A 25,909-nucleotide genomic window follows, 5' to 3' on the forward strand; every position below is an offset into this window, starting at 1 on the left:
GGTGATTATTCTGAAAGCTTGGTTGTATAATGTTTCTGATTATTCATGATTCTCACATTCTTATGCTGGTGTCTACATACCTGAAGAAGTGGCCATCTCTCCTTTTCTTTGTAGAATATTTCGGAAGGGAAAGCTCTTTACTAATCTGACCAGACTCTGTGGGTGATTTATCTGATAATTACCTTACGTGGTTGTTCACAGCAGCTTATTTCACGGGGTCCTCATGATGCTATTATCAATGTGGGGGTGGGGGGTGGTGGTGGGGGTAGGACCAGTGGGTAAAGGTAGTAAGGAGAAGCTTGAAACACCCTTAGAGATGGTAAACTTCAGTGAATTTTTAAATACACACCGCAAAAATTATCACCACTAATTACAAAACAGAATGAAATTCTATACCCATGGCAGAGCATGACATTTAACCATTGTAGCAAAGTGCACAATGTTTTGGTGAGTCCCCTCTGATCCAGTGCTCATTTCAGGATGTTACCCTCCCTTTGCCATTTCAGGAACTAAGCTCCATCCCTCGACATTTCTGAGATGAAACTGCATCAGTTGGTCACTGATGATAAAGAAGGACACACAGGTGGCCAGGAAATAAAGCTTTATTGTTCTAGGCCCCTAAGATCTGGGGATAATTTGCAAGAAGAATAATGTAGCCTGATATGACTCACACACAAAAATCTGATGAGAAATTATTTAGGAACGAAAAACTTTATTTTTAGCTGTTCAGAATCTGTCGCTCAGAAATAAACACGAAAGCTAACTGGTCTCCTGAAATAGAACAAGTAAAATAGGCCAATTTCTAGTCAGATGATCTCTACAGGAAACTTAGAAGAAAGTGACGTCATTGTGCTGACAAAGGACACAATCACCATCGACCATGTAGGCACTGCAGTAGGCTCCCTCCTGAGTTCTGCTCTGTTGAGAAGAGCAGGCTAAGGCTACTATACCCACTCCTTTTTGGTTTCTTTCTAGAAGTCTACCTGCAATGTCTTTGGTCTGTGATAGGAGGTCAGAGAGTTCACTCTTTCCCTCGGTCATGTGCCCTTCAGCTGGAGTATGCTCTACTGCTGCAGTGGATCCCTGTATGGATCCCAGTGCTCAATCTGGCTGGTGCCCATTCGCCTTCCGCATCAGCGTGTCCCATACACCACATTCAGAAACACACACACACACACACACACACACACACACACACACACACACACACACACTTTAAAAGTTCCAACGTCAGGCTGGACAGATGGCTCAGTGGTTAAGAGCACTGACTGCTCTTGCAGAGGTCCTGAGTTCAAATCCCAGTAACCACATGGTGGCTCACAACCATCTGTAATGGGGATCTGATGGCATCTTCTGGTGTGTCTGAATTCAGTGACAGTGAACTCACATACATGAAATAAATAAGTAAATAAATAAATAAACCTTTTAAAAAAAGTTCCAATGTCAGAGATAAAGTTTCATTTCATTTATGTTATTGTTGACTCAAATATTATTAACTAAACTATAATTAGTTTAAATTTATTTAAAGGGGTTATACTGCTGAAAAATTAGAAGAGAAAATGCTGTACCAATATAGAAAAAAAGAGATTTCACTACTAGAATTTACTTCCTAGCAATATAGTTTGTCTGTTCTCTGATAAACTTCTGAGTTCTATGCAGTGTATACTTCTGTTACATATATTTATTTGTATTCAAACATGTAACAACTTAGGAAGGTTTAAAATAAACTTTCAGAATTTAGTTATTAACATAGTACCAAGATTTCTCTTCTATACAACCTATTTTAATAGATAAAATACTTACAAACTAGAAATATGTACATTCTATGCAAGCATTCGAAGTTCATTCTGGTATTCACTAACTGAGGTACTCAAGAACTTGATTTGAAGAATCCAGTAGACTGAAAGTCTGTTTCTCAAGAGAACTGTGGTCTTCTACCAACGCAGAGATTTTTGAATTTCTATATTCTAAGAGTTCATGATCCTTGCTTGATATCAATAATTCATTATCAACAATCCCGATCGTTGCATCTTCCACCAGAATATTAGCCTGGTATGTTCCAACTGGGATTTCAGGTAATCCAATGTAGTCGTGATCCGCCACTATGGAACCTTGCAGGAGATAAAGACTGTCTGGAAGAGAGATCGACATTTCACTTTAGAATTGAGGGAAACAGAAGTTTAAAGTTAAACAGTAAGCGAGGAGCAAAGCTTAAAGCAATAAAAATAAGTTATCAATATTAACTCAAAAAGCTTATCAAAGTGCGCATTGTAGCACACATCTTTAATCCTAGCAACTTGGGAGGCAGAGGTAAACAGATTTCCCACCCCACACTCCCCAAACAACCCAACCTCTTATCCATTAAACTTAAAGACATGCAAAAAGCGAACAAAATTATGTACACTCCCCCACCCAACACACACTTAAAGACTGTAGGAACAGCAGATATACTGAAGTCAAGCTTCCTACTTCCTTGACTGCTCTTTGCTGTACACTGTCTATGTGCGACAAGCAGCAGCAGGACAGGTCAGGTCAGAATTACACAGCGATAACCTTGATTCTGATGATATGCATAATATGTTCCTACAAAGCATTTCTGTGGGGATTAAATCAGCTCTTTTTAGCCAGCTGAATTGCTACACTACATGTTTCTCATTTCAGATGCCGTCCAGTGTGTACAGACTTCACAGTAGTATCACTGTTGTCTATGGGTTATAATATAAAGCCATAAAGTAGACAAGGTAAAGTGGCTGAAACCTGGCTCGTGTGACAGGCATGTGTGAGCCAGGCACAGTGCGTGCCGTACTGTGAAGCAGCTAAACTCTTATTTAATTGTATGTGATAGTGAAAAACCTTAGGAAGGTTCCAGGTCTACCTCATCTACACCGAATGGGGAAACTTTTCTCCTCAATATTTTGTTATTCTTTAGCAAACTCATCATTAGCCCTCGGGAAAACAGCTTTAAAATAAGATGTTAAACTATTAGCAAAGTAACACTGTCCTTCCGTATAAAGAGTACAGTAGAAAACATTCCTACCAGCTAATTCAATACAAAAGGAACTCATCTACCATAACTGACTGTCATCCCTGCACTGTCTTTCTGAATCTTCTTCCAAACACTAACAGATTCTCTGGAAGATTTTAATAGCTTACAGAACCCTCCGATCTAAGTTTAAGAACTGAAGACTAATTGCTCATTTAGATCTGAGAACAGTGGGAATCATTTCAGGATGTCTGAGAAAGTGACCCCTGTGTAGAAATTCATACACTTAAAAACTTAAAATTTATAAATGTTAGTAGCTCTTAGAAATCCACACTCTAAGCAGGCAGCATGAGTGGGCGTGTGGGAGTCTCTGTAAACAAGACCGCCAGAAACACTCTGCAAGAAGCAGGAAGGAAATCTGCTTCAATGCGACTTAGCCAGAATGGCTCAAACTTCTGGAGTCTGACATAGGCAGTTTATTTTAGCCATATTTAAGCAAAGCACAGTTTTGGAAAAACAGTTTCCTAGAGATAATTAACTCAATCCCATGTGTACAACAAAACCTAGGACGTGTTTATACTGAAACTCTCTACAACGTACATATGGCCTCTGCCATAAAGATGGGTTCTGTGGACTCCAAAACAATTCTTAAGATAAGCATCTCGGGAGAATTACTAAGGTAGATGTAAGAGCCTGTGGGAATTAGGACTGGTCTGGCACTAAAACAACAGAGGTTACCTAGCCTGAGGTAAAGTACAAGTGACATCTCTCAGAAGGATGGTTTCTTTACTGAGCGAGAGGCAATGCTCAAGACCTAGGGGACAGAGAAATGTAATAGTCTGGGGACGTCAGGGAGGCTTGGCCCTATGGATAGCAAAACACTACCAGGTTATAAACTACATCCGTTCTCCGGTTGGAAAACAGGTGTGTGAGGCATCGAAACAACTGATTATTTTCAAACTTTTATATTATATTCCTCTTGTAGTATACCTTTTCCATGATAAAACAACTATAATTTGATACTAGATTAATATTGTTAGAATGTTAATAGTATGAGTAGTGAACTGGATGGACTCTGGGACTGGGAGTATGTAGCTACAAGGACAAAGGAACAATTTCTCTGCATACACTGTATTACGAGTGATGTGGAGCTCATGAGTATCATGTTCTAATGCTTGTTTTATTAATGAGACCATTAACTGTCCCAGCACAATGAGAGTCTCCCACTAATCTCACCAACCTGTGAACGTGTTGCTTTACATCACAAAGAGAAACCTGGGTAGTCATAAAATTAAAGCTGCCAATCAATGATCTGGTCTTAAAATTAGGGAGATCATCTTAAAATATTTGGGTGGATCCAAAAACAAACATCCCCAAATGCCTAAGACGAGAGACATTTGAGGCATCGCTGGCCTTGAGAACAGAAGCAAAGGAGGAATATCAAGAAGTAAAGAAGGTCGGTCCCCAGCTCCGAAAAAAAGAACCAAAAAAAAAAAAAAAAAAAAAGAAGAAGTAAAGAAGGATCTAGAAGCTAGAGGACAAGGAAATCCATCCTCTTCTCTTCTGGATATTCTAGAAACATGACTGTCGATATAAACCTTGCATAATAAAAATTATTTCATAAATGGGCTTTTAATCCTGAAGGAGAAAATGAGACTGAAGCGTCTGGGTGAGGCGATTTATATCTATCATCAACAAAGCAAACAACTTGAAAAGCAGAATGTGCTGATGGGACAACACCACACTTATGCCCTTGAAAGAGATTATGATTACAAAGGGACACTATATATTTTGGAAATTCTTATCAAAACATGTAGCTTAAAGTGCTCAACACCAAATTAGACAAAATAGCAAACAGGTGTGCTTAAAATAGCATTGACAAATACTGTTAACCTAGTACGACTGAACGTGTTAGCACAGTATATGTTCCAGAGACAGACGACAGGAACTTGGCAACTTAAGTCCACCTGTTTTAGACTGTGACTCTAACACAGCCAAGAAATCAATAGTAGTAACGAGTAATATAAGAGATATAAACAGATACTTAAATTCCTTCTGGGTATCAGATGTTTATATTCATGTCAAATAAAAAGTGTCTGATAGTTAAAAATACTGTGTTGATTAAATTTACTTTGTGGACTCTTCAAATCAGCTGCTGAAGTAAAGGCTTTTAGGAAAATGCAAGATGGCGCAAGAAAAGATGGGAAAAGGCATTTTTATTTACTTTATATTCTGCCAATGAAACACACACACACACACACACACACACACACACAGACACACGCACACGTACACGCGCGCACACACACACACGAGGACCAAATATGACCGAAGAACTAGTTTGTAGCGTGGTTGATAGGAAATGTTAAAATAAATCCGCCTATCAACTTCAAATGCCTGTTCATAATACTAATAGTAACACTACAAATTCCTTGTATTATTATAAGAAACATTTCCAGAAAGTTTAAACTTGTGTTCTCAACTTGTTTCTGCAAGACCCAGAAGGAAAATAACTTGACTTCCTCTTCAGTGTCTTTGATAAGAGAAAAGCCAAAGACTGTGGAGCAAGGCCCGGCACCGCAGCTCTTTACAGGCAAATCCTGTATGAATCCAGGTTAACACTGTGAAGGAGATGCACTATGAAGATGAAGGGCTGAGGAGGAACTCTTCATGAAATTAAAGAACTCACAGACTCCCTTTCTCCCGACTTAGCTCACAGAAAGGAGGGTCTGTAAACCTCGCTGCAGTGAGAAGACACGGAGAAATGAATGTACTATCCTTACAGGAGCTGAATTATCCACATGTTCAGAGTTAACAGGCTGATAAGTCTGTCACTACACAACTGGTCCTGTCACAAGAAAGGAAGGTATCAAGGGCTTGTAAAAGTGCGGGGTGCAGACCAGAGAGAGAAGAACCCCAGGGCTTTACATCCTAACACAGGAACGGGGCTAAGCATAGGTCATTCCTTGTTGCTTACTGTTACATCTACTAAGTAACTTGTTTATGATGTTTACAAATGTACTGCATACCATTAGACAGATGCAGCTTGCATTAGAATATTTGTACAGATATTACTGTCTAGCATATACTCATTGTACACAATGAGCAAAGTCTATGATATGCGAGCATGAAAATGTGTTATCTTTTCAGAAAAAGCATAATAATAATAAAGTATCAAATAATTCCTCTCATTTATCTAACCTAGAGAAGCTCAAAGGAGCAAATACATTAAGATAAATAAAATAATCTTCCTGAAGTAGAGGGCTCAATCTGAAAACCATGACCAAATGTCATTGCAGTTCTACAAGGGAAAAAGTTAAAGGCCGGGATGCTCTCTGGCACAGTTTGAGGACTCTAAATGGAATGGAATGGTGTAATTCTGAGTATTCTCCGTCCTCCACTTTAACCCGTGACTTAGGACTTATGAAGCCGAATTAAAAGGAAACCCAGTTTTAAAGTTTCCCCAGCAGTCTCACAACTAGACCTGGACCACACGCTCGTCTCTGCACTAGTGACCAGGGCTGCTGCTCCCACACGAGGCAGCAGTTAATAGGATGCACGCAAAGCTGAAGGCGGGGGCTTTCCTTATTGGAAACGGGTTCAGCATTTTCACAGCCGTTATGAAAAGACAACAAAGTCAGAACAAAAATCCTGCTATGTTTGCTTCCATATTATATGACAACATCAATCAATCAATCAACTAGTCATCAATCAATCATACATGCTTGGTTCCTAATGAGAGAGAAAGTGGATTAGGTTGGTGGGGAAGTGGGAGGATCTGAGGATAGTTGGAGAAGGGAAAGGTAATCAGATATATATTGTATGAAAACAGATAATCAGAATATATTATATAAAGATCTATTTTTCAACAAAAAAGTACAAAGAAAAATGACTTTGTGAAAGTACATTCTAATCAAACAGACTCCTGGAGAGAAGTAAAACTCTATCAAGTTTCATAAAACTTAGATGGGGAGGATTTTTACCCAAAGGGGGTTTGCTTGAACGTCGAATGTTTCTTCTTGAACTAAAGCACCTGAGAGGCGGCAGAGGCTTACCCTGCTCACTTGGCTCTCTCACGTAAGGCCTGAGGTGGGACATTTTGATAGGTCGTTTGAGTCTGGTTCCAGTGTTGTCTCTGAGGACAGCGCATCCGCTGTCTGTAATGTAGTCGATGACACAAGGACCAACCCACTCAGATTGGAAGCGGCCATCCTTCCACCAGTTCTTCCTCTGCCTTAACACCTCGTGACCCACTTTCAAGTGGAAGGGGTTTAGCTGCTTTGGTTTCTTCTTAGCAACTTTGCTTTTACTCAGCTCCTCTGAAGTGCTGCTCTCCATCTGTGAACGTAAAAAACAGTGACAGGCCTTAAATCTAAAAGCACTCACTGATTAGATCATGGCAATATTTACTGGATAGCTCCTGAAATCAAGGTTGGAATCCTAATGCATTTTAAAAATACTAAGGGCAGGATGGATACTCTGTGTACACAGAAGGTACAATGAAGCAGGCTGAGTCTTTCTGGTACTTGGACTAGAACCACTACTGAGTACAAAATTCTCCAACTGCTAATAAGGATTCTAACACATTAGGAACCAGGCCTACGCGGTCTCCCCAGTTCATGACTTTCCGTACATCTCTCACAATTTTGTAGCTAATAAGCAGACTCTTCAGGGGGTGGGAAGTGCTTGAAATGCACTCATGAGGACCTGGGTTAGATTTCCAGCATGCACTAACACAGCAGCACACATCTGCAACCCCTGCAACTGGGGGAAAGGAGGTGGAGGGGGATGGGACAGAAGCATCCAGGTGCTCTCTGGTCAGCTGGTTCAGCTGTGCCAGTGGCTCCAGTTTCAGTGAGCAACCTCGGCTCAAAGTATAAGGAAAATATTAAATGTCCATTACTAGCCTCTACACACTGGCTCACACATGGGCACGTGCATAATATAAACTTTTCCCCTTGTTTTTGCTTAAGGGTACATCATGGCCACATATGTGAATGGCACATGCTGAGATGTTAAACACCATCCCCCTTTGGTAGGGCTTCACAAAGGGAACTTTCCTAGTGGACAGAATTACCTGGCCTGCTGCTGGTGTCTGGTTCTCCACCACGCCATCAGCCTCTCTAACCGCAGCCACGATTCTGGCGAACACGCTTGTGCCTTCGCCTCCCCCTTCATGAGGACACTCCAGCAAGCAAGGGTTCCGGTTGAACATTTGGAAATACGGCGAGTTTTTAGTAGGCTCCACGCGGGTCACGTTGAAGGCAAAGGAGAGAGCTGGCAGCTCCTCGTCCCAGGTCTCGGGGTGCTCGGCGCAGTGTTTGGAGAGGAATGTTTTCACCGTGCTGGGCGTGCTTTCAGATGGATTCACACTTCCAGACGCTTGAGAAATTACAATCTCCTTTGCACCAAATAATCTATACAGTTCTACATTGATCTAAAAAGTATGAAAAAGAAAACTGACTGTTTAAAGTTCATAGTTTCCCTCTGGCTTAAAAAAGTTTTTTTTCAAGAAACGTGAATTTTCCTTCCATTGACCATTGGCATTCAGGTACAATTCACATGCATTTGGCTAACGTCCTACAGACCGAGTCTGATCCACACATTAGTTTTGTCTTACATTTCTGTCATTCCATGCCAGGGCAGTTTTATGATATATTGCTAACTTCATTTTAAAGACACAAACTTCAGCTCTGGGAGTCTAGACACCTTACCCAGTAAATACACAAACAAAGAAATGGAAGGACAGAATTCAAAACTAATCCTGTGGTCATGTAACGTTAAAATTCAGACACTGTAAGTAAGTAAGGTAAAACCACTATTCCCTTGCCTCGATGTTCTCAGTTGTTGTTACTTAGTTTAATTTAGAACCTTCCACTGATAACTTTCTCTGTGAAAAGAATTATTTTATACAAATAACCCAGAATAATCAAAAAGGTAAGGTTTATGAAAGAAAAGCATATGTGTGTGTGTGTATATGTGTGTACGTGTGTGTGTGTGTGAGAGTGTGTATATGTATATGTGTGTGTGTGTGTGTGTGTGTGTGTGTGTGTGTATGTGTATATATATCCAACCAAACACTCATTTCCCAAGACTCTCAGAGGGTAGATGTGGCCTCACAAAAGCTCTGTCAGAAAAAGATTTGAGTTAGAATTGCTGTGCAGACTCAGTGAGCACTAGCTGTTTGCCCTGTCCTCCCTTGTTAACTGCAATACAAATATTATGGCCTGGGTTCTGACAGCCACACTGCCAGCACAGGACTGACAGTTCCACTGCAAAGGTTGGAGAACAGGAGCGTGGCCTGGGTCCCACTGGTACTCATCCTGCAATGCTAACCTTAGATAGCTTGCACTTCTTTTACCTAAGTACAACATCAACTTCTATTTCAATTTTGATTTGGAAAAGAGAGAGGAAGTCTTTATTACTTGCACCTGAGCATGACTCCTCACCCACACTTAAGTGGGAGGCTATAAGACTCTTCAGTCACATGACCACTCTATGAATAGCTTGGAAATTTAATTTTGTACTCATAAATTTAATTAACTGTTGAAATGAAAGAATGAGTGAGGAGTCTACTTCTACATGCTGTTTTCCACTTCTCCTACTGAACTGCACATATCATGTGTGACTATGAATGACGTAGCATGCTATGTAATCTGCAACAAAGACTTTTAGTTTGTGTATATATTAGTATGTGCACATACATACATATACACAGCTAGTATACACATTATCACAACTACATATGTAAATATATATGTACATATAAATTATCCTTAATATCTTTAATATGATATAATCATTCTATTACATTTTTTAATTTTTGGTTGATCTTAAGCTTGAGGTAAAAAAAGTATTATTTGATCCAATCATCTCATTTTACTTTGAAGATGTCAAAAGATAGGTTTACAACAAATCTAGTAGTATACATTATATGCCTGCATATCTACAGCAATTTATTCCAATGTACTAAGTACCCTGGAAAGCACACAGCACTGCCCCAGACACTGCAAGAGTGATACATGCTCCCGAATGTGAGTACTTTTTCCTACCTGATCAATGAATTCATCTCTTTGGTCCATTATTATTTTCTGAGGAGGTCCATATAGGAAAAATATATTGATAATAGCTTTAGAAATTTCTGATGCTGAAACATCACATAAAGGCAAAATCATAACCCATTTTGTGAACAAGTCTGTCATGATCATAGCATACACATGACTTCTGCTGCTTGTATGGAAAGGTCCCATCAGATCAACAGTAACTACACTCCACGGGTTTCCCACCACGGAAAGGTGCTGCTGTGGTGCTACGATAACTGTGCTTTTCGCTACTTGGCAATGCTGACAAGCATATACCTACAGAGAGGCACACAATAAGGGAAACACACACAAATGTTAATAGTCACTACAATATAGATCAGTTCTATAAAGCAGAATCTTAACATGGTCTACAGGTACTTTGTGTCTTAGAAGAAGTTCCACAGCCTGAGAGCAGCCCTTTAAATGATACCTTTTACTTGGAACATCAGGCAAATATCAGTGCAACAGCTGTGTGAGTCCAAACAGCTGAGCACAGGGGGCCTCCCGCTGCTCCGATTAAATGAGTCGCAGTGGGGTTATTTATACTCAAGTGAAAAGTAATTCTAGTTCATATTCAAATGTATGCTAAATCAAGAGCTTAAGGAGGTTCCTCTTATTTTACCTTTAGTTGACAGTTTCTCTAACTAGTTGTGGTGGTACACATATGCAGTACTTTGACTAGAATGCAGATGCTGTAAGACTGTGGCAATTACAGAGTCTGGGCAACAAGGTCAAACAAATCCAGTTGGGTTATACAGTAAGAACTTATCTCAATATAAAAATCAAAAAGGAAGAATACAAAAAGGAAAAACTAATCTCCCAATAGACTATCATGCAATATTCCCCTTTTCTGTGAGCCACCATGGAACAATTAAATTATACATACAGATGATATCTCTTCCTTTAATTTTTATTCTACAGGCTATTCATTCATTTATTTCAGTAATATTTGCTGAACTGTAATTTTAATCAAACAATATTAAAGATGCAGAAGCCTCAGTATCACCTGGGGAGGATCTAGGTATCTTTTCTCAGCTGTGGGCTGAACCCCTGCTGCGGCTGCACATCACACATCCTGCACACCAGAGCTAATTGCAATTCACAACAGTAGCAAAATACAGTTATGAAGTAGAAATAAATAATTTTATGGCTGAAGTCACAAAGTGAGAATCTATATTTAAGGATCCCAGCATTAGGAAGGTTGAGAGCCACTGCTAATTGACTAATTTATAGATGGTACTGTTTTTAAAACACTTCTGGAATTTCAGGTAGGAAAGTATTTTAAAACCAAGTTCTAAAAAACAAATGTACAACAGAACCACAAAGCTTCCTCACTGTGATCAAAGTCATTTGTTTAACAGTACCAGGTAGGAGGAGAGATGGTCATAAGAAATGAGGGCATGGACGAGGGGCATGGACAAGAAGTGGGAGTGGGTGAGTCTGATGCCGGACCATCTTGCGTCCCAACTTCAATGCATCCCCCAGTTATAAACAGCATGGTTTTCAAAAGGACATCTGGTCTCAAGCTGTGACCTCTTGATGGCTATTTCATTGAATGCTGTATAGGAACGCTTAGACAGCTTACAGTTAGGGTTTATGTTCCTAAATTTCCCTCCCTCCCTCCCTGCCTCCCTGCATTTTTTTCTTTGTTTGCTTTTTGTTTTTACAAGACAAGGTTTCTCTGTGTAGCCCTGGCTGCCCCAGAACTTGTTCTGGAGACCATGCTGGCCTCAAACTTAGAGGTGTGTGCCACCTTGACACTTTTTTCTATCTTAAGACAGAACAGGGACAAAAGCTCAGAGTTCACACTGGAACTGATTTATTACCAAGAGACTTATTTTCATCACATAAAAAGTCATTCATGATGGTACTAAGGATACAATAGTTAGCAAAAATTTCAACTTCACCTGAATTTTGTCTGCAAAATGGAGCTCTAGTTCTCAATAAATGTGTCAAAATATTGTATTTTCTTAGTTTAATTTATGCTCTGCTGATTTAAAGTAGTTATAAAGGGAAGTAAAGTTACCTTTAATTTAACTATTTTCTTAGTTCAAAACTCATCTATAAGGTACTTACTCCAAGGTGTTATGTGCAGTGCATCTTAAGCAACACTGACCTTTTATTTATTATAAAGACAGTAAAACATTCCTAAGCACTGTGTGGAAGCCATACCCACTGCTTGACATCATTGGTCACGGATGTCCAATAGTAGCTGGACTCCACTAGAGTGAGGGTTCTGGAGATGCCGTGATGGACACCAGGGCCATTTTCATGGCACTCTCTCAACACTTTCTTTTTTTCCTCTTCCGAAACAACTACCAAACGATTTTGTTTTCTGTCTTTTCCAACATAAAACAGCTTTTTTTCTGAAATGAATGACATAAAAAATATAAATTTCAAAGTCTTAACTTAAAGCTATGAAGACTTTAAATTTTATTCTCATAAAATCTTTCCTTAAAACCGAATATTTACTTTCAATAGTATTTCCATGCATTCTGAAGATCCAGAAGGACCACTTCCTGCTACAATCCTATAGACATCGACAGAAATGGAGTGGCCTCTCACCAAGTCATGTGCTCCCTATGAGAGTATGACATGACCTTTCTACAGAAGTACTCAAATTAGGGAAATGACCGTGGAGGCTGAAGCTATGAAAATGGCTTAGGTTACAAAGTGAGTTCTTCATTAATGAGATGCTTCTGGTACAAACTTTTCTGTAAAACTCGGTATAGCTGGGTGGTTTTTGTTGTTTGCTTGTTTTTTGTTTTTGTCATTTTTGTTTGTTTGTTTGTTTGTTTTGTAGGCAATACCCTTCCCTTCTTTGTTCTGATGTGAATAGGGTAGGGATGGCATAGTGGGAGGAACAGGATTCTTAGCTCTCTTCTCTGAAGATAACCTAAGTAAAGGAGCAAGCAGGGGATGGGGAGGACCATTACTTCTCCAGCTCCTGTGGGGTAGCTATGCAGACCAGACCACATCAAGATACCAAGGTGTTTAATAAACAGAAACCCTATCTTACTCAATTCATCTCTAGGGCCTATGATAGGATTGGCACACCACAGAGATTCAATAAGCATTTTTGACATGAATGAACGCATCTCCACTTTAGTGTAAGAGGTCTGCCTATTGTTAAGAACAGGACTTACTGACAGGAATCTGTATAGGGATATATGAACAGGAATTTATTTATGATCTTAGAATTTATAACCGTATGTTCTGCCCTGACTTGGAGAAAGCCTAATGCTTTATCTCCAGGCAAAGCTTCCATTAATAGCACTAACATTCGTTTAGTATCTGTTGACCGTGCCTTTTGCTTATCTCATGCTGTTTGCTTTCCCCATTGAGCAGCCAGGGAGGATGCTGTCAAAGCTTTCATAATTGCCCTGCAGCCTCTCAAATACTTAATGCTCATGTAAACCTGAGAATAGTTAAAGGCACAGTGTGAAGGGAGAGGAGAGAGGGGAGAAGGGAGAAAGGAAAGGGGGAAGGGGGGAGGGGGAGAGAGGGGAGAGGAGGGAACAGACAAGCTCACCATGGATACAGTGAGAGTCTCCCAGCCTTTTGTTCTAGTAAGCAAACTGGTTAGCTCACTAAATATCAAATAATTTTATCAGCACTCTGTCATTAGTGTCTGAAGGTGAATCATGTAAGGACCATTAGATGGCAAAAGCAAGGGAAATTAATTTATGTCATTCTTTTTCATGGTTATTCCTTTTTTTTTTTTTTCCGGAGCTGGGGACCGAACCCAGGGCCTTGCCCAAGCGCTCTACCACTGAGCTAAATCCCCACCCCATGGTTATTCCTTTTGATCTAAAATTTAACAGGTCATTTCTTTTCTTTTTTAGATCTGTTTTTTATTTCATTTTAAATTGTGAGTGAGTGTGTGTGAGTGTATGAGTGTGTGTGTGTGTGTGGTGTGTGCAGTTGAGTGCTGATATACATTAAGGCTAAAGCTGGAGTTAGAGGTGGCTGTGAGCTGCCCAGCAAGGGCACTGGGAACTGGACTTGATCAGTGCACGCTCTTAGCTGCTGAGCCATCTCTCCAGCCCCCAACTCAGTACGTCTTCTTCATGCTTCCAGCCTTCAGTTAGCTTTCCTGTGAGTTTTACTTTACTTGTGAGTCTAATCTTCCATTTAACTGACAACCACTTAGCAATAACGAAGTTCCTAGAGAGGGTTCTACAGCACACGGAGAAGAACTGTAACTTGAGATTCCGACACTGCTCTCACCTTTGAAGACAAATTTCTTAGCCGCCCTTCTGATGCCGCTTCTCTCACTCGACAGTGTGGTCGGGTGGTACTCGCCTGTGCGCTTATAGTACGCGATCTGTTTAAGATGAAGGTCACCGTTTTTCCCACTACGGACCATCGTGACCCTAGGAAAGATTATTTAAAGATGTTACGTAAATGACAAGCTAATTCTGTAGCTATTTCAGTTCAGGCCTCTGCCACACTTCTGCTTATGCATGGATTGAGCATTCCCAGAATGTTATCTGTGAGGAAGATAATTGCAGGACAGAACAGGGACAAGAGTGATGTCACCTACAAACTGAAGCATCTGAATGCTCCTTATGAGATCTACCATGGCAAATGACCTTGTCTCCTTCATGTGATATAAGGAAAAAAACAAAACCCTGTGATGCAAGGAAAGAGAAGGAAGTGCATGAGTGTCCTTCAGAAGTTAGCGTGGCGTCTTGTGTTGGCATCAAAAGAAATGTCAGAGGCATTTCTGGTATGTACTACTTAAGGAGGGAAACATAATCTTACATCACTTTGAAACATATTTGATATTACTGCAAAACTCATCAAATCAAGTCACATCTGGTATTCTATTATACATGGTTAAATGATAATGGCAGTGGCTCACCAACTAGATTCCACAGCCTCTGATTGTAAATAAGCCTAGCTTTCCTTCAACAAAAGTGGCAAACCTTGAACACAATGCCCCTTTCTGTTCTGGACCGTCATTAAGGCGGGGACGGTACTAATCTAGTTGACTAGCAACATAAACATCCACATTGATTTCTATCCTCCTTTCCAGTCTCTAGGAGACTGACCCTACAGCCACATCTGTAGCTTTCTAATGGGAGCCATCCAGCATAAGGCAATGATGAGGAGAATCAGAATGCAGAACAGGTCAGCAGGGTGCTTTCCTCTGGGCTGCTAAGTCTTCCCCCTGCACCTCTTTCCACAACTGTGAACACATTCTCTGCTTCCTGCTGGACCCTGATACCAATTTCAAAATTCTAAAATACAAAGTGGATGTTTACTGCTCATTAAAATACCTGAGGATAGTGAGGACTAATCTTGGTTGACAACTTGACACACCAGGGAAGAGGGAGCCTCAATGGTGCAACTGCCTCCATCAAATTGGAGGGCACCTCATAGTCTCTGTAATGCTAAGACAGTCCTGTCAGAACCCACACGGGTCAGTTTAGTTATAAGGTAGTATTAAACAAGAGTTTTAGTTTGCCTCTTTTTAGAGACAGGGTTTTGATGAAGCTCAGACTTGTGTGAGACTTGTCACCCTCCTTCCTTAGCTCTAAGTCCTAGAAATAGAGCCATTTTATAGTAGATGGCTATCCATCAAGCAAATGACAAATGTAGTTACCATGGTTTCTCAAGCATCTCTAAAAGGCTGATCTATGACGGGTTATGTAGCTTAGCGGGACGGTACTTGACTAGGATGTATAAGGTCCTGGTTTTAAATCCAACTGCACACATGCACAGTATACCCACACTCAGACAGACAGGCAGACCACTCCCCCCCCCCCAACACACACATACATGGTTATCCAACACGGGCCAGACACAGAATTGGAGCTATAATGATGACCAACAAAACGCATATCCCTCTGACCCTCGTGGTGAGTTTACATTAGAGTGGGGTGGGAGATTATTTTGAAAGCTAAAGTCAAGCTGCTTTATTCACAGTAGTTAAAAACTGGAAGGGACCTAAGTCCCCAATGCCAAATATACAAACTATGGTGCACACACAGAATGAAATATTATTCTGCCTTAAAAAGAGCTCATTCTAACACGTGTGAGAACATGGATATATCTTGAGGACATTATGCTCTGTAAATATTTTTTTTAAAAGGCAAAAGTTTTCAAACTCATATTAACAGAAATTAGAATGGTGGTTTCTAGGAACTGAGGCTATGCGTGGTTGATGGAGAAATTACCCTCTGGGCTGGAGAGAGGGCTCAGCTGTTAAAGGCTCACAACCAAAACTGTAAGAGAAATTACCACCTAATGGTGCTTGGCAGAGTCAGTAACAGCCTGGGCCAGGCCTCTGGAGCTTTGCCTGAGGCCCTGGTGTGGGGGAAACACAGCTCCTTTTCTAAAACCTGGAGCATGCTTGGGCAGGGCCTCGGGAGAACCTCACTCTGGCCACTGAAAGGAGCTGTGGGCAGGAGTGCCAAGGCTGCCGTGTACTCGGTCTGTGATGCTCTTGGGATTCCCAGTGCTCCCTCTGTCCCTCTGCACACCACTACTTGAGTAGCGGCATTCTGCTGTCTGTCTCACTGTGTGACAGGGCCTTCCAGTGACATGGCCCCATTTCTCCCCTGGACTTTTCCTTAAGATGCTGTGCTTCTTTATAAACTTGCTTGGCATAAGCCATCAGCTCTGGCAAGATCCCTGATCCTAGCTTTACTACAGTCTTTCTCTTCTCATCCTCTTGTCATCCCCTTTAAGTTCTTCTTAAGTTCGCCCTGTCACTGAAGACCTACCTATTGGTCCAGATCAATATGAGAAGTACTGTATTACAATCTAAAACGTTACCATTATTACTATGCTATCATCATCATCATTATAGTAGCTTACAAAGTAGGATTCTGTATGGGATTCTCATTCACACCTAGTTGGCCCCTCCCACTCACTCCTCTCTCCACTGTCCCTTCTCCTCTTCTAACTTTGCACTATCTGTCTTCTCTTCTCCACCTTCAAATCACATGTGTTCAGCTGGGCTCTATCACCTCCCTTAGAACCTCCCTTATCCCGTCTGGACCCTTTTCTCCTTTCCTGGCCCTACACATAACCATCCCTAAATCAACACATTTATGTCTTAAGATTAGAGCTAAGAAGGATACGTCGGAGCACAGGAGAACATGTAATATTTGACTTTTTCAGCCTGAGCCACCTTATTTAGGACAGTATTTTCCACTTTCATCCCTTTGGTTTGCTTTTGAAATTTTAGTAATTTCGTTTCTCTCTGTGGCTGAGTAAAAGTCCTGGTACGTGTGTTCGACACTTTCCTTACCCACTCATTCTACGACGGACATGTGCACTCATCCGATTTCCTTGCTGATGTGAGTGTGACAGCAGTAAGCACACATTTGCTCACGGTGTCTCTGTGGAGATTCAGACACCCTGGGGTATGCCCAGACTGTGGAGTTGGGTCGCGTGGTAGTTCTAGTTGTAGTTTGTGAGAGGCCCGGGCTTGCTTCCGCAGTGCCCAGCAGACCCCACGACTGAGCAGGAGCTGCCTTTCTCCCACCTCTGCCCTGCTTCTCTTGTCATCTGACCTCTTAGGATGGTCCAGGATGGAATCTCAAATTCATTTTAATCTGCATTTACCTAGTGGATAAAGCTGTTCAACAATTTTAAAACATAGTTTTGGTTACTTGGATTTCTCTTTTGAGAATTTTCCACTCAGTCCCTTACCCACTTATAAAATTAGATTCTCTATTTTTTCCTTAGTAATTCGATTTCTCTGTACATTCCAGGCAGCAATCCTCTACCAGCTGTGTACTGTGATGGTTTTTCCCTATGGTGCAGCTATCTTTTCACTCAACATTTCCTTTGCTGTACTGATGTTTTCAATTGTGAGGTGCCTGCATTGGCTACTGTGTCACTGTTGATCTAAAATGCACGGGAAAGTCACCTAAGGAAGAATGGTTTATTCTGAGTTACAGTTGGACAGCACAGTGTCCCATGACAGGAAGTCAGTCAGCTTGGGTGAGGCAGGGGCAAGCACATTCCCCTAAAAGCTGAGCACCATGAACTTGAGAGCTGGAATGCCAGCTACAACAGGTCTTCCCACCTCAACTAATTCCACTGAGTGAATCCCCAAAGGCAGTCTGAGACATTTGTTTCCCAGGTAATTCCAGATCCTGTCAAACTGACATTAACTGTCCAGCATCATTTCTGAGCTGGCCTTCTGTCCAGAGAGTCCTAAATGCCTGGACTCATGCATTTTCCCTAGGCTTTTTTCTCTAGCAGTTTCAGAGTTTCAGGTCTTATGCTAAAGTCTTTGAGAGATTTGAAATTAACTTTATACACGGTAAGAGATAAGGACCTAGGCTTTATTCTATGAATAGATTTCCACTTTCCAAAGCCCCATCTGTGAAGGAGGCTGTCTTTATTACAAAACTTTTTGGCCTATCTGTCAAGTCATTTGGCTGTAGGTGTATAGGTTCAGCTCTGGAACTTCTATCAACACCAAGATAGATTTGTTTCTATGGTTCTGTAACGTAACTAGAAATCAGAAATTCCGCCCCTCTTTATCTGTGCTCAGGGTTGATTTGGGTACCGTAAGGTTTCCAAGTGACTTGGTTTTTTAAAGTGCTGTGAGTATGGGCACTGAGACGGCACTGCTTTTGTAAGACGGTCATTTCATAACACACATTCTCAGAATCCAAGAGTATAGCCCTGGAGTCTTCTTCCAGGCTGGTCATTTTGTTTTTGTCTTTTTGAGGCAGGGTCTCACTGTGTCATCTATCCTGCCCAGTCTGGAATCCCTATGTACATCACACTAGCCTTGAACTCAGACACCTGCCGGCCTCTGCCTCGGCACTACCACCCCAGCCTTACTTTCAGGTTGGTGTTAACGGGTATCCGTACTTTCTAGTGGATGTTACGGGTCTCCTTCTTGTTGTTGTTTACTGCCAGGCTGTGTTGCTGTGATTTAGGCAACTGTGAATGAATGAGTTCCTGTCCTTACCTTCATCCCCAGCACGCTTGGTAATCATTTATGGAAAGGTTACAGATTCATGTTTGACCTGGTTTCACAAGGTATAACCCCTAAAGGTTAGTTCTAACAACAGAGAAAAGAGACCACACGGACTGATGGCATGGTGTGCTTCAGAAAGTAGAGGCAAAGTTTAACACAAACACCTCAGACAAGAGTGAAAATCAGGTGACTTCATCAACATTCTCATTCCCTTCAACTGTTCTGCCTTTCAGTGCAATCCCAATTTTTTGACAGTTGGAGACTTATTGCAATTATCTAGTTTTATTCTTCGTTAGGATGGGAATGACTTACACCTTTTAATAGTCTAGACAGAGACTTTCCATAGATATTTCAGAAAGAAATGATTTATTTCCATTTTTACTCCATCTTTTGTAAAAACCAGTAAGTGAATTCTAAATTGATATGTAGAATCTAAAAAACTTCCAAGTGTTTAAATTACTACGAAAAATAACATATGTAAAAAAAGTTCACATTTTAAGGCTGTGCGACTGGTAAAATAGAAACAGGTGGTCCCTGGGACAGCACAGTGGCTAGAAACAGTCACTCGGATAGGGCTCAATTTCAACTAGGGTACCAACGAAATGATAATTTTCAAGAAATGCTGGAACCATTAAATACCCACAGATATAAAAGATGAACTTCAATTCATATCTCACAGTACATGTAAAAATTAGCTCACAATGGGCCATAGACCCATACTTAAGAGCTAAAATGACAGTATTTCCAGAAGAGAAAAACATAGAAATTCTCCCACGCTTATGTTATCCTAAGGAGCAAGTATGACGAACCATTGGTGAAGGAAAGGATTCAATGTTTTAAAAAAGACACTGCTAAGGAAAGCACACACTAGAGAGAACAGTTATACCTGTCCACGACAAAGAATTGATGGCGACCTCTCAAAGCGTAACAAGAAAGCAGACGACCTAGCTTTAAACACAGGCACAAGATCTGAAGCGAGGCTCTGCCTAGGAGACATCGTTAATAAGCACCTGAGAAGTACTCAGCATTAGACAATGCGACAAAGTGTCAATCACAGCCATAATGGCTATGGTTATATGAATGCAGACAGCAAACACATAATAGCATCAGAGTTCCTGAAGATGCGGTTGCCGAGAACACATAAGCACTCATGTACGGGACATTTGGAAGGCATGGAACTGGAAGTAGGACTTTCCCGTTTGTGACATTTACCTAGCTATTAGTGACCATGCTTGAAAAAAAGGACATAATAATTGTCCCCCCTTTTCTAAAAACAAAAACATAGAATAATGCATTTTAAAAAGTCTTTTACACATGGTAAAAGGACATAAACCATTGTTTTATTTATATATTTCCCTTCGGGGTGTTAAATAAAACCTTCTTTTTCAAAATCTACGGAAAGATATTATAAAATATTTCATTCATGTGGTTAATATTTTAGAACGATATCTGTTACAGAAGACCTGGTGAGAGATGTTACTTGCTTTTTTTCCCCCTGTCCCTTTTCAGGGTATCTGTAGCCAAAGCTGTCCTGGAACTAGGTAGATGGGGCTGGCTTCACACTCATGGTGATCCTCCTGCCTCAGCCTCCCAGTGTATGGACTTTATAATGACTTATTGTTTTACGTAGTTCATCAACTGCTGCTTCTGAGGATAGAAACAGATGAAAAGGTGAAACAGGAACTGTATAAAATGGAAAAAAAATCACAAAAATAAACAATATTTTGGGGCTTAAAATATAAGTTCTCAAGAATTTGGGAATTAAAAAAATATATTGAAGACGGCTGATCACAACTTCTTAATAATTTCTAGTTTAGGAATTAGAAAAGGTATTGAAAATGGCTTGTCCCAACTTCCAAGTGTTGCAATTTCATCAGGATACCTGATTAGGTTTTTTACAGCATGTTCCTTTGACAGTGTTAAAACAACAGATATTTTTACCGATACTTACTGCTTAACTCCTACAATTTTATCTTGTGGAGCCAATAAAATTAAAACGATTAACTATTCCTTTAAATAAGGAGTTTTTTGTTTTTTGTTTTTTTTTACCATGAAGGTACCATTAAAGCCAACCAAAGGTTATAAGTTTGCATACCAACTTAGAAACGTAAAAGTTGTGTTGTTTTAATAAACAGTAATTTGTAATTAGAATTCTGACTTTTGAATTAGTCTGCTTTTATCTCTGAAAAACTGAACCCGTCAATTTACATATTAACTGGGAAAACGCTGGGAGTAGACTGAAGAGGCAATACTCCAGACCATATCCTGCCTAACTTAAGCGAAGAAATCGCTTTATTTCCAAATGCAAACAAACAACGCCGCACAGGACAAATTTATGTCCATTTTGAAAAATTCTCTACCGAGGTTCGAATTGACCTCGAAGGGAGAATTCAGATTTTTAAAAGGGTATTTTCCCTTTAGAGCTTTAAGAGTCCCCCTCCACACACACACACACCCCTTGAGCTCGTTCCTTTACTCTGGGGTACGTTTTCAAAACGAATGGTGACTACGATGCAGGACGAGACTCCTCCACCTTCAGACAAGCGCCACGCACGAGTTTTGAATGCAGTCTAGCGTTCGCCGCCGCGGGCGAGGGAGCGCCCTGGAAGCCTTTGGACACCTCATTAACTGACCCCTGAGGGCTAGGTCCAGCTAATCCTTGCATAAGCAGGAAAAGGACCGTTGACAACTCAATTAGAGTCGCCACCTCCCTGAGCCCAACAGTCCTCGCCTCTCTGCAGCCACCATCCGCGGCGCTGTGAAGTTCAAGGCCCTCCCGTCCCAACGGCGCCTGCGCGAAACCTCCACGAGTCAAACCCGTCCTCAGAGCAGTCGAAGGGAACCGTTTCAAAGTTACTGGAACGCTACGTCTCAGTTTTAAAACAAAACCAGAAAAAAAGAAGAAAGAAAAATAAGTCTGACAGAACACACTAGAACGACCACTCACCGAAGTGGTCCTAAATGCAAACGGCAGGTTTTAACTCTCCTCTCGCGATTTATCTGGTGCTACCGGAAACGGAACTGCGGGGGTCGGAGTTCTCGTGGGCACCGTGAAACAGGAAGACTCAAGCCGAGCGTTGGCCCGCCGGAAACTGTTCCTGCCGGTGCAGTTTCCGTGTGAGACCGCAGGAGGCTGGCAGGGAAGAGGCGTGTCCGAGGTTCTCGAGGTGTACCCGTGCCAGCCGTTCCGCTGTTGCTGGAGAGGAAGATTCAGGTCCACGCCTCCGAGAGCGGCCTCTGTACGAACATCCTATCCTTGTCCCCGCAATTAAAGGGGAGGAACCGAAACCTGGATGGGCTCAGGCATCTGCCACAGATCGCTGGATGACCGCAGCCGTGGCAGGTGAGGACCGGGAGATCCGACATCTACGGGTGCCAGAGGCTCACCGCCGCCTCCAGGTGTTTGCTTTGTCTCTGCTCCACTCTGCCGACCCTAGACACGTGCTCTTGCAAGAGCCACAAACGGTAGCGAACGACAGTGTGGTTTTGGACGAGTGACAGTACAACCCGAGGCTCCTTTTCAGGCTCAATTTCTTCTCCACTTCCCGCGTCGCTTCCTCTTTTCATTTCTAGAGTTTGAAAAACCCGAAATTGCAGTCCTGCTCGTAGGGAGCTACCCAAGTCCAACTTGTATTTGGATCAGCTTTCACCGAGGTGTGCAGCGTTGTTTGGGTTCTTCTGTGGGGAGAGGTGTCTGTTTCATTCCCCATTCTTCGCTCTGCTTGTCTCTGCTTTCCACACCCACTTCCAAAGAACAAAAAGCACTGTGTTGTAGGCAGCAGCTTTGCACGGTAAGATACGAGGTTGCAGGTCAATGCCGCACCCGCCGCGCCTTATCGATTAGACAGCGTTGCGTCCTCCCACGTAGGTAATGACCTTTGGATCTCATCCTCGAGCTTCTGGACAACTTCCTGAGAGTTACCATTCTTGGAGTATTGTGGTAATGGTCGTTTTGTTTTCTGCGCCCTAAAAGACTTAGCTGTAGAAGTAGGAAGCATGGCTGACTTCAGCATTAGCGTCCTACCCTACACCGGGCAGGATTTTATTTCGCTATTACAGTTTTTTTTTTTTTTTTTAGTTTTTAAACTGAAATCTATGGTTTTAGAGCAATACTGTAACGATAGCTGCTATTCATGTGTGCTGTACCACATGCTTTGCACATATATTGTCATTCATCCTTTCAAGAGTCTCGTGGAGGTTGCTAGATTATTATATTTTTAAGCCGGAAAATGGAAAGTTAGTGAGGTTGTATAACTTAGCCTGGTAACATTTTTTTGCCACAGCTAAACCTTTGAGTGTTTACTAGAAACTAGATCTGAATCCAACATCTGTATTCTATTGTCTCGCCACTGCTCTTGTTATTTCAATGTCTTCACTAACGTTATCAGAGGTTATGGATCCATAGTGTGCTTGTGCCTGTGTGTGTGTGTGTGTGTGTGTGTGTGTGTGTGCGCGCCAAATGACAGTCGTGATCTCTGTGCAACTTGTGTATGTGATGTAGAATTAAATATTTCAGACTGCCGAGTGTATTTTCTGTAGCATAGGCTATTCTTTTTTTGAAAAGACAAGTGGTAATGCTGATGAATAGAAGGGGGAATGTTGGGGGGGTGAAGGGGGTGGATGGGGAGGGGAACATCCTTATGGCAGAAGGGGAGGGGGTTGGGAGAGGGGACTTATGCCTGGGAAACTGGGAAAGGGAATAACATTTGAAATGTAAATTTTAAAAATCCAATAAAAAGATAAACATAAAAAAAAGAAAGTGGGGGGAAAAAAAAGAAGGCTCCTAATTGTAGAAAGCTTGCTTTTTCCATTTTAAGTAATTCTAATGGCATTAAATTGAACAATTGATAAAATATTGACTCTCATACTAGACATAGGGATAGTTCATTCAGTCTTTCTGACAATTTGAAATGTTTGATAATTAAAAACAAATTAAAACGCTGAGCTCTCACAGAAACAGATCAGTGGGAAAGGCATTGATTGGAGCCCAAGAAGATGGAAAGGTTAAGAAATGTGTTTGGTGGATGCACGAGCAAAGTCTGGGAAGCATTCTCTGAAGTCTCCCAGGTTATTTCAAGGAGAATAGGAACTTCCTCCAAAATGGCAGGAAATTCCAAACCTAACTAATTCCAAGCTAACTCAGCAGAAAGGTAAATTCCAGGCAGAAGAGCTGATTCAGCAGAAGGAGGTCCACCTTTTGAAGAGGGAGGGGAATCAACCATTGGCAAAGTTATATGGGACTTGGAACTGTCTTGGTTTATATAATCAAAAAAAAAAAAAAAAAAAAAAAAACGATTCTCACTTGTCTTTCCTAGCAGGAAGAAGCCAGTATTTAACACTCTTATGTAACTTCTTCCTCTCGTCCTAGGAATTTATAATAATGTTTCCACTGGAAAATGCTTTGGGGTCTCAGGAAAACCAGTTACGTATTTGTATTCTGGTTGAACAGCAGTTGGAGCTCCAGTTTCCTTTTTTTTTGAGTGGAAATTTACTAATTCCACGGCTGGACTTCTGGACTTAAGTGGAACTTACAAGAAGATAGCTTGGGAGACCCTAAATACTGTACAGGATCAATGGCTTCTTCAGGGTGTTAATTTAAGGAAGAGGCAGCTTGAGACAGAGTGAACAAACATGAGACTGTGTCCAGGGCAGTAGGTAGTCCAGTCTGGAGCAGCCAAGTAAAACTGGAGCCTTGTAAAAAGGTCTCCTCAAAGACCATCAGAAGGGGCTCTGAGCAGGCAGCCTTTGCCAGAAGATACATTCTGAACTGACTTGCTTATGTTTGTTTGTTTCTTTTGCCAGTTAAGGTCAGAAAAGTCTTACTTACAGCCATAGTTAGCCAGTTATAGAAACAGCTAATGTTTACAGAGTCCTTACTGTCTGTTAGCTGTTCTGGCCACCTTCGTACTCATTTAACCTTCAGAACTGTATGCAGTGTGTAACCTCGTACTGTTTGCTGCTTAGAGCTGTTCAGTAATTTCGGGGCGGGCGGGGAACAAGAGTTTAAGTTGATTTTGCTAGAGTGGAGAAAATGAAACTCCAAGCAATGTCAGCATCCCCTTGGAATTTAAGGACGGCAGAGTATTGGACTCAACCCTGAACTTTACAGTTTAATAGCTCCAGTCCACCAGATGTTAAGGTTTCCTAGTCCCTGCTGGGCATGTGTGGAAACTAGTAAACTGAAACACATTGTGATTTTTAACCAGTGTTAAGTCCTTTTTTTTTTTTTTTTTTTTTTTGCACACATCTCAAACCTAGCATGTAAATTCTCTACTTAAGAATCCCTGATCAAAGTTTTTTGTGATAGGCCAGTAATGTGTTTGTTATGATGATGTAACCAGTCTATTTGGGGACTATTGCTACAAAAGCCATCTTAGAACGTGAATAGATACTTCAGACTAGGCATTTAATATGACATTGGAGCTTGTGACTGAGCACTGGTCAGATTGTTGAGTATTGTATGATGCTATGGCCACAGTCGGTGGAGGTTGTAGGATTTCAAGTGAAATTATCATTGAGGATGTTCTAGATCTCCTCAGATTTGCCAAAATTTCATTTTGTGAGAAACCATATACATTGTGAGAGGGAAAAAGTTGCTTGTATCTTTGTTATTGTTCGTGTGTTTGTGACCTTAGGTTTAAACAGACCCTTTGTACCTTTTTTTTAATTGATTATGTGATCATTGATTGATTAATATAGTTTAGGTTATTGGAAGACTTGACCCTCACATGTTCAGTACTATTGAAATAAGTACTTACTTATGTACTTCTTTAAAAAGAGGAAAGTGTCCTCATTTACCCACTATCCAAAAGATGATTGAGAGATCATTTGCAAAGTAGTTACTACTTCCTTACCTTTTTTTTTTTTTTTTTTTACATTTTACATCTG

General features: G+C 41.1%; 2 protein-coding genes across 59 annotated transcripts in view; one reads left to right on the plus strand and one right to left on the minus strand.

Moving 5' to 3' along the window:
• The window catches only part of Ppip5k2 (diphosphoinositol pentakisphosphate kinase 2), a 110,143-nt gene that overhangs the window by 12,342 nt on the left and 71,892 nt on the right, over window positions 1–25,909 (plus strand). For 23 of the 50 annotated variants that reach the window (XM_087567374.1, XM_087567386.1, XM_087567391.1 and 20 more), the window contains exon 1: window positions 22,186–22,364. The exons of 6 other annotated variants lie outside the window; for them this stretch is intronic. The gene's annotated coding sequence lies outside the window, so the exon portion shown is untranslated. 50 annotated transcript variants of the gene reach the window in all.
• Gin1 (gypsy retrotransposon integrase 1) lies at window positions 696–22,046 on the minus strand. 9 transcript variants are annotated; one of them, XM_087566529.1, is made up of 9 exons: window positions 21,969–22,046; window positions 20,506–20,668; window positions 17,330–17,659; window positions 14,296–14,441; window positions 12,238–12,431; window positions 10,036–10,341; window positions 8,061–8,420; window positions 7,039–7,321; window positions 696–2,132 (listed from the first exon to the last, which is right to left on the minus strand). In XM_087566529.1, the coding sequence occupies exons 3-9, from the start codon at window positions 17,359–17,361 to the stop codon at window positions 1,858–1,860; spliced, it is 1,596 nt and encodes a 531-aa protein (XP_087422655.1). In that variant the 5' UTR covers window positions 17,362–17,659; window positions 20,506–20,668; window positions 21,969–22,046; the 3' UTR covers window positions 696–1,857.

The sequence above is a fragment of the Rattus norvegicus genome, chromosome 9 (assembly GCF_021556685.1).
Source record: "Rattus norvegicus strain SHRSP/BbbUtx chromosome 9, alternate assembly SHRSP_T2T, whole genome shotgun sequence".
Taxonomy (NCBI): Eukaryota; Metazoa; Chordata; class Mammalia; order Rodentia; family Muridae; genus Rattus; species Rattus norvegicus.

What these genes read in the sequence shown, in the direction of transcription:
- Gin1 (XM_087566529.1), bottom strand. Translation starts at nt 17,361, where the DNA reads ATGAGTGCACATGTCCGTCGTAGAATGAGTGG. An exon ending in GTCCGTCGTAGAATGAGTGG is followed by an intron (nt 14,442 to 17,329) that starts GTAAGGAAAGTG and finishes AATCTTTCCTAG; the next exon opens with GGTCACGATGGTCCGTAGTG. An exon ending in GAGAGAGCCAAGTGAGCAGG is followed by an intron (nt 2,133 to 7,038) that starts GTAAGCCTCTGC and finishes TCTCTCTTCCAG; the next exon opens with ACAGTCTTTATCTCCTGCAA.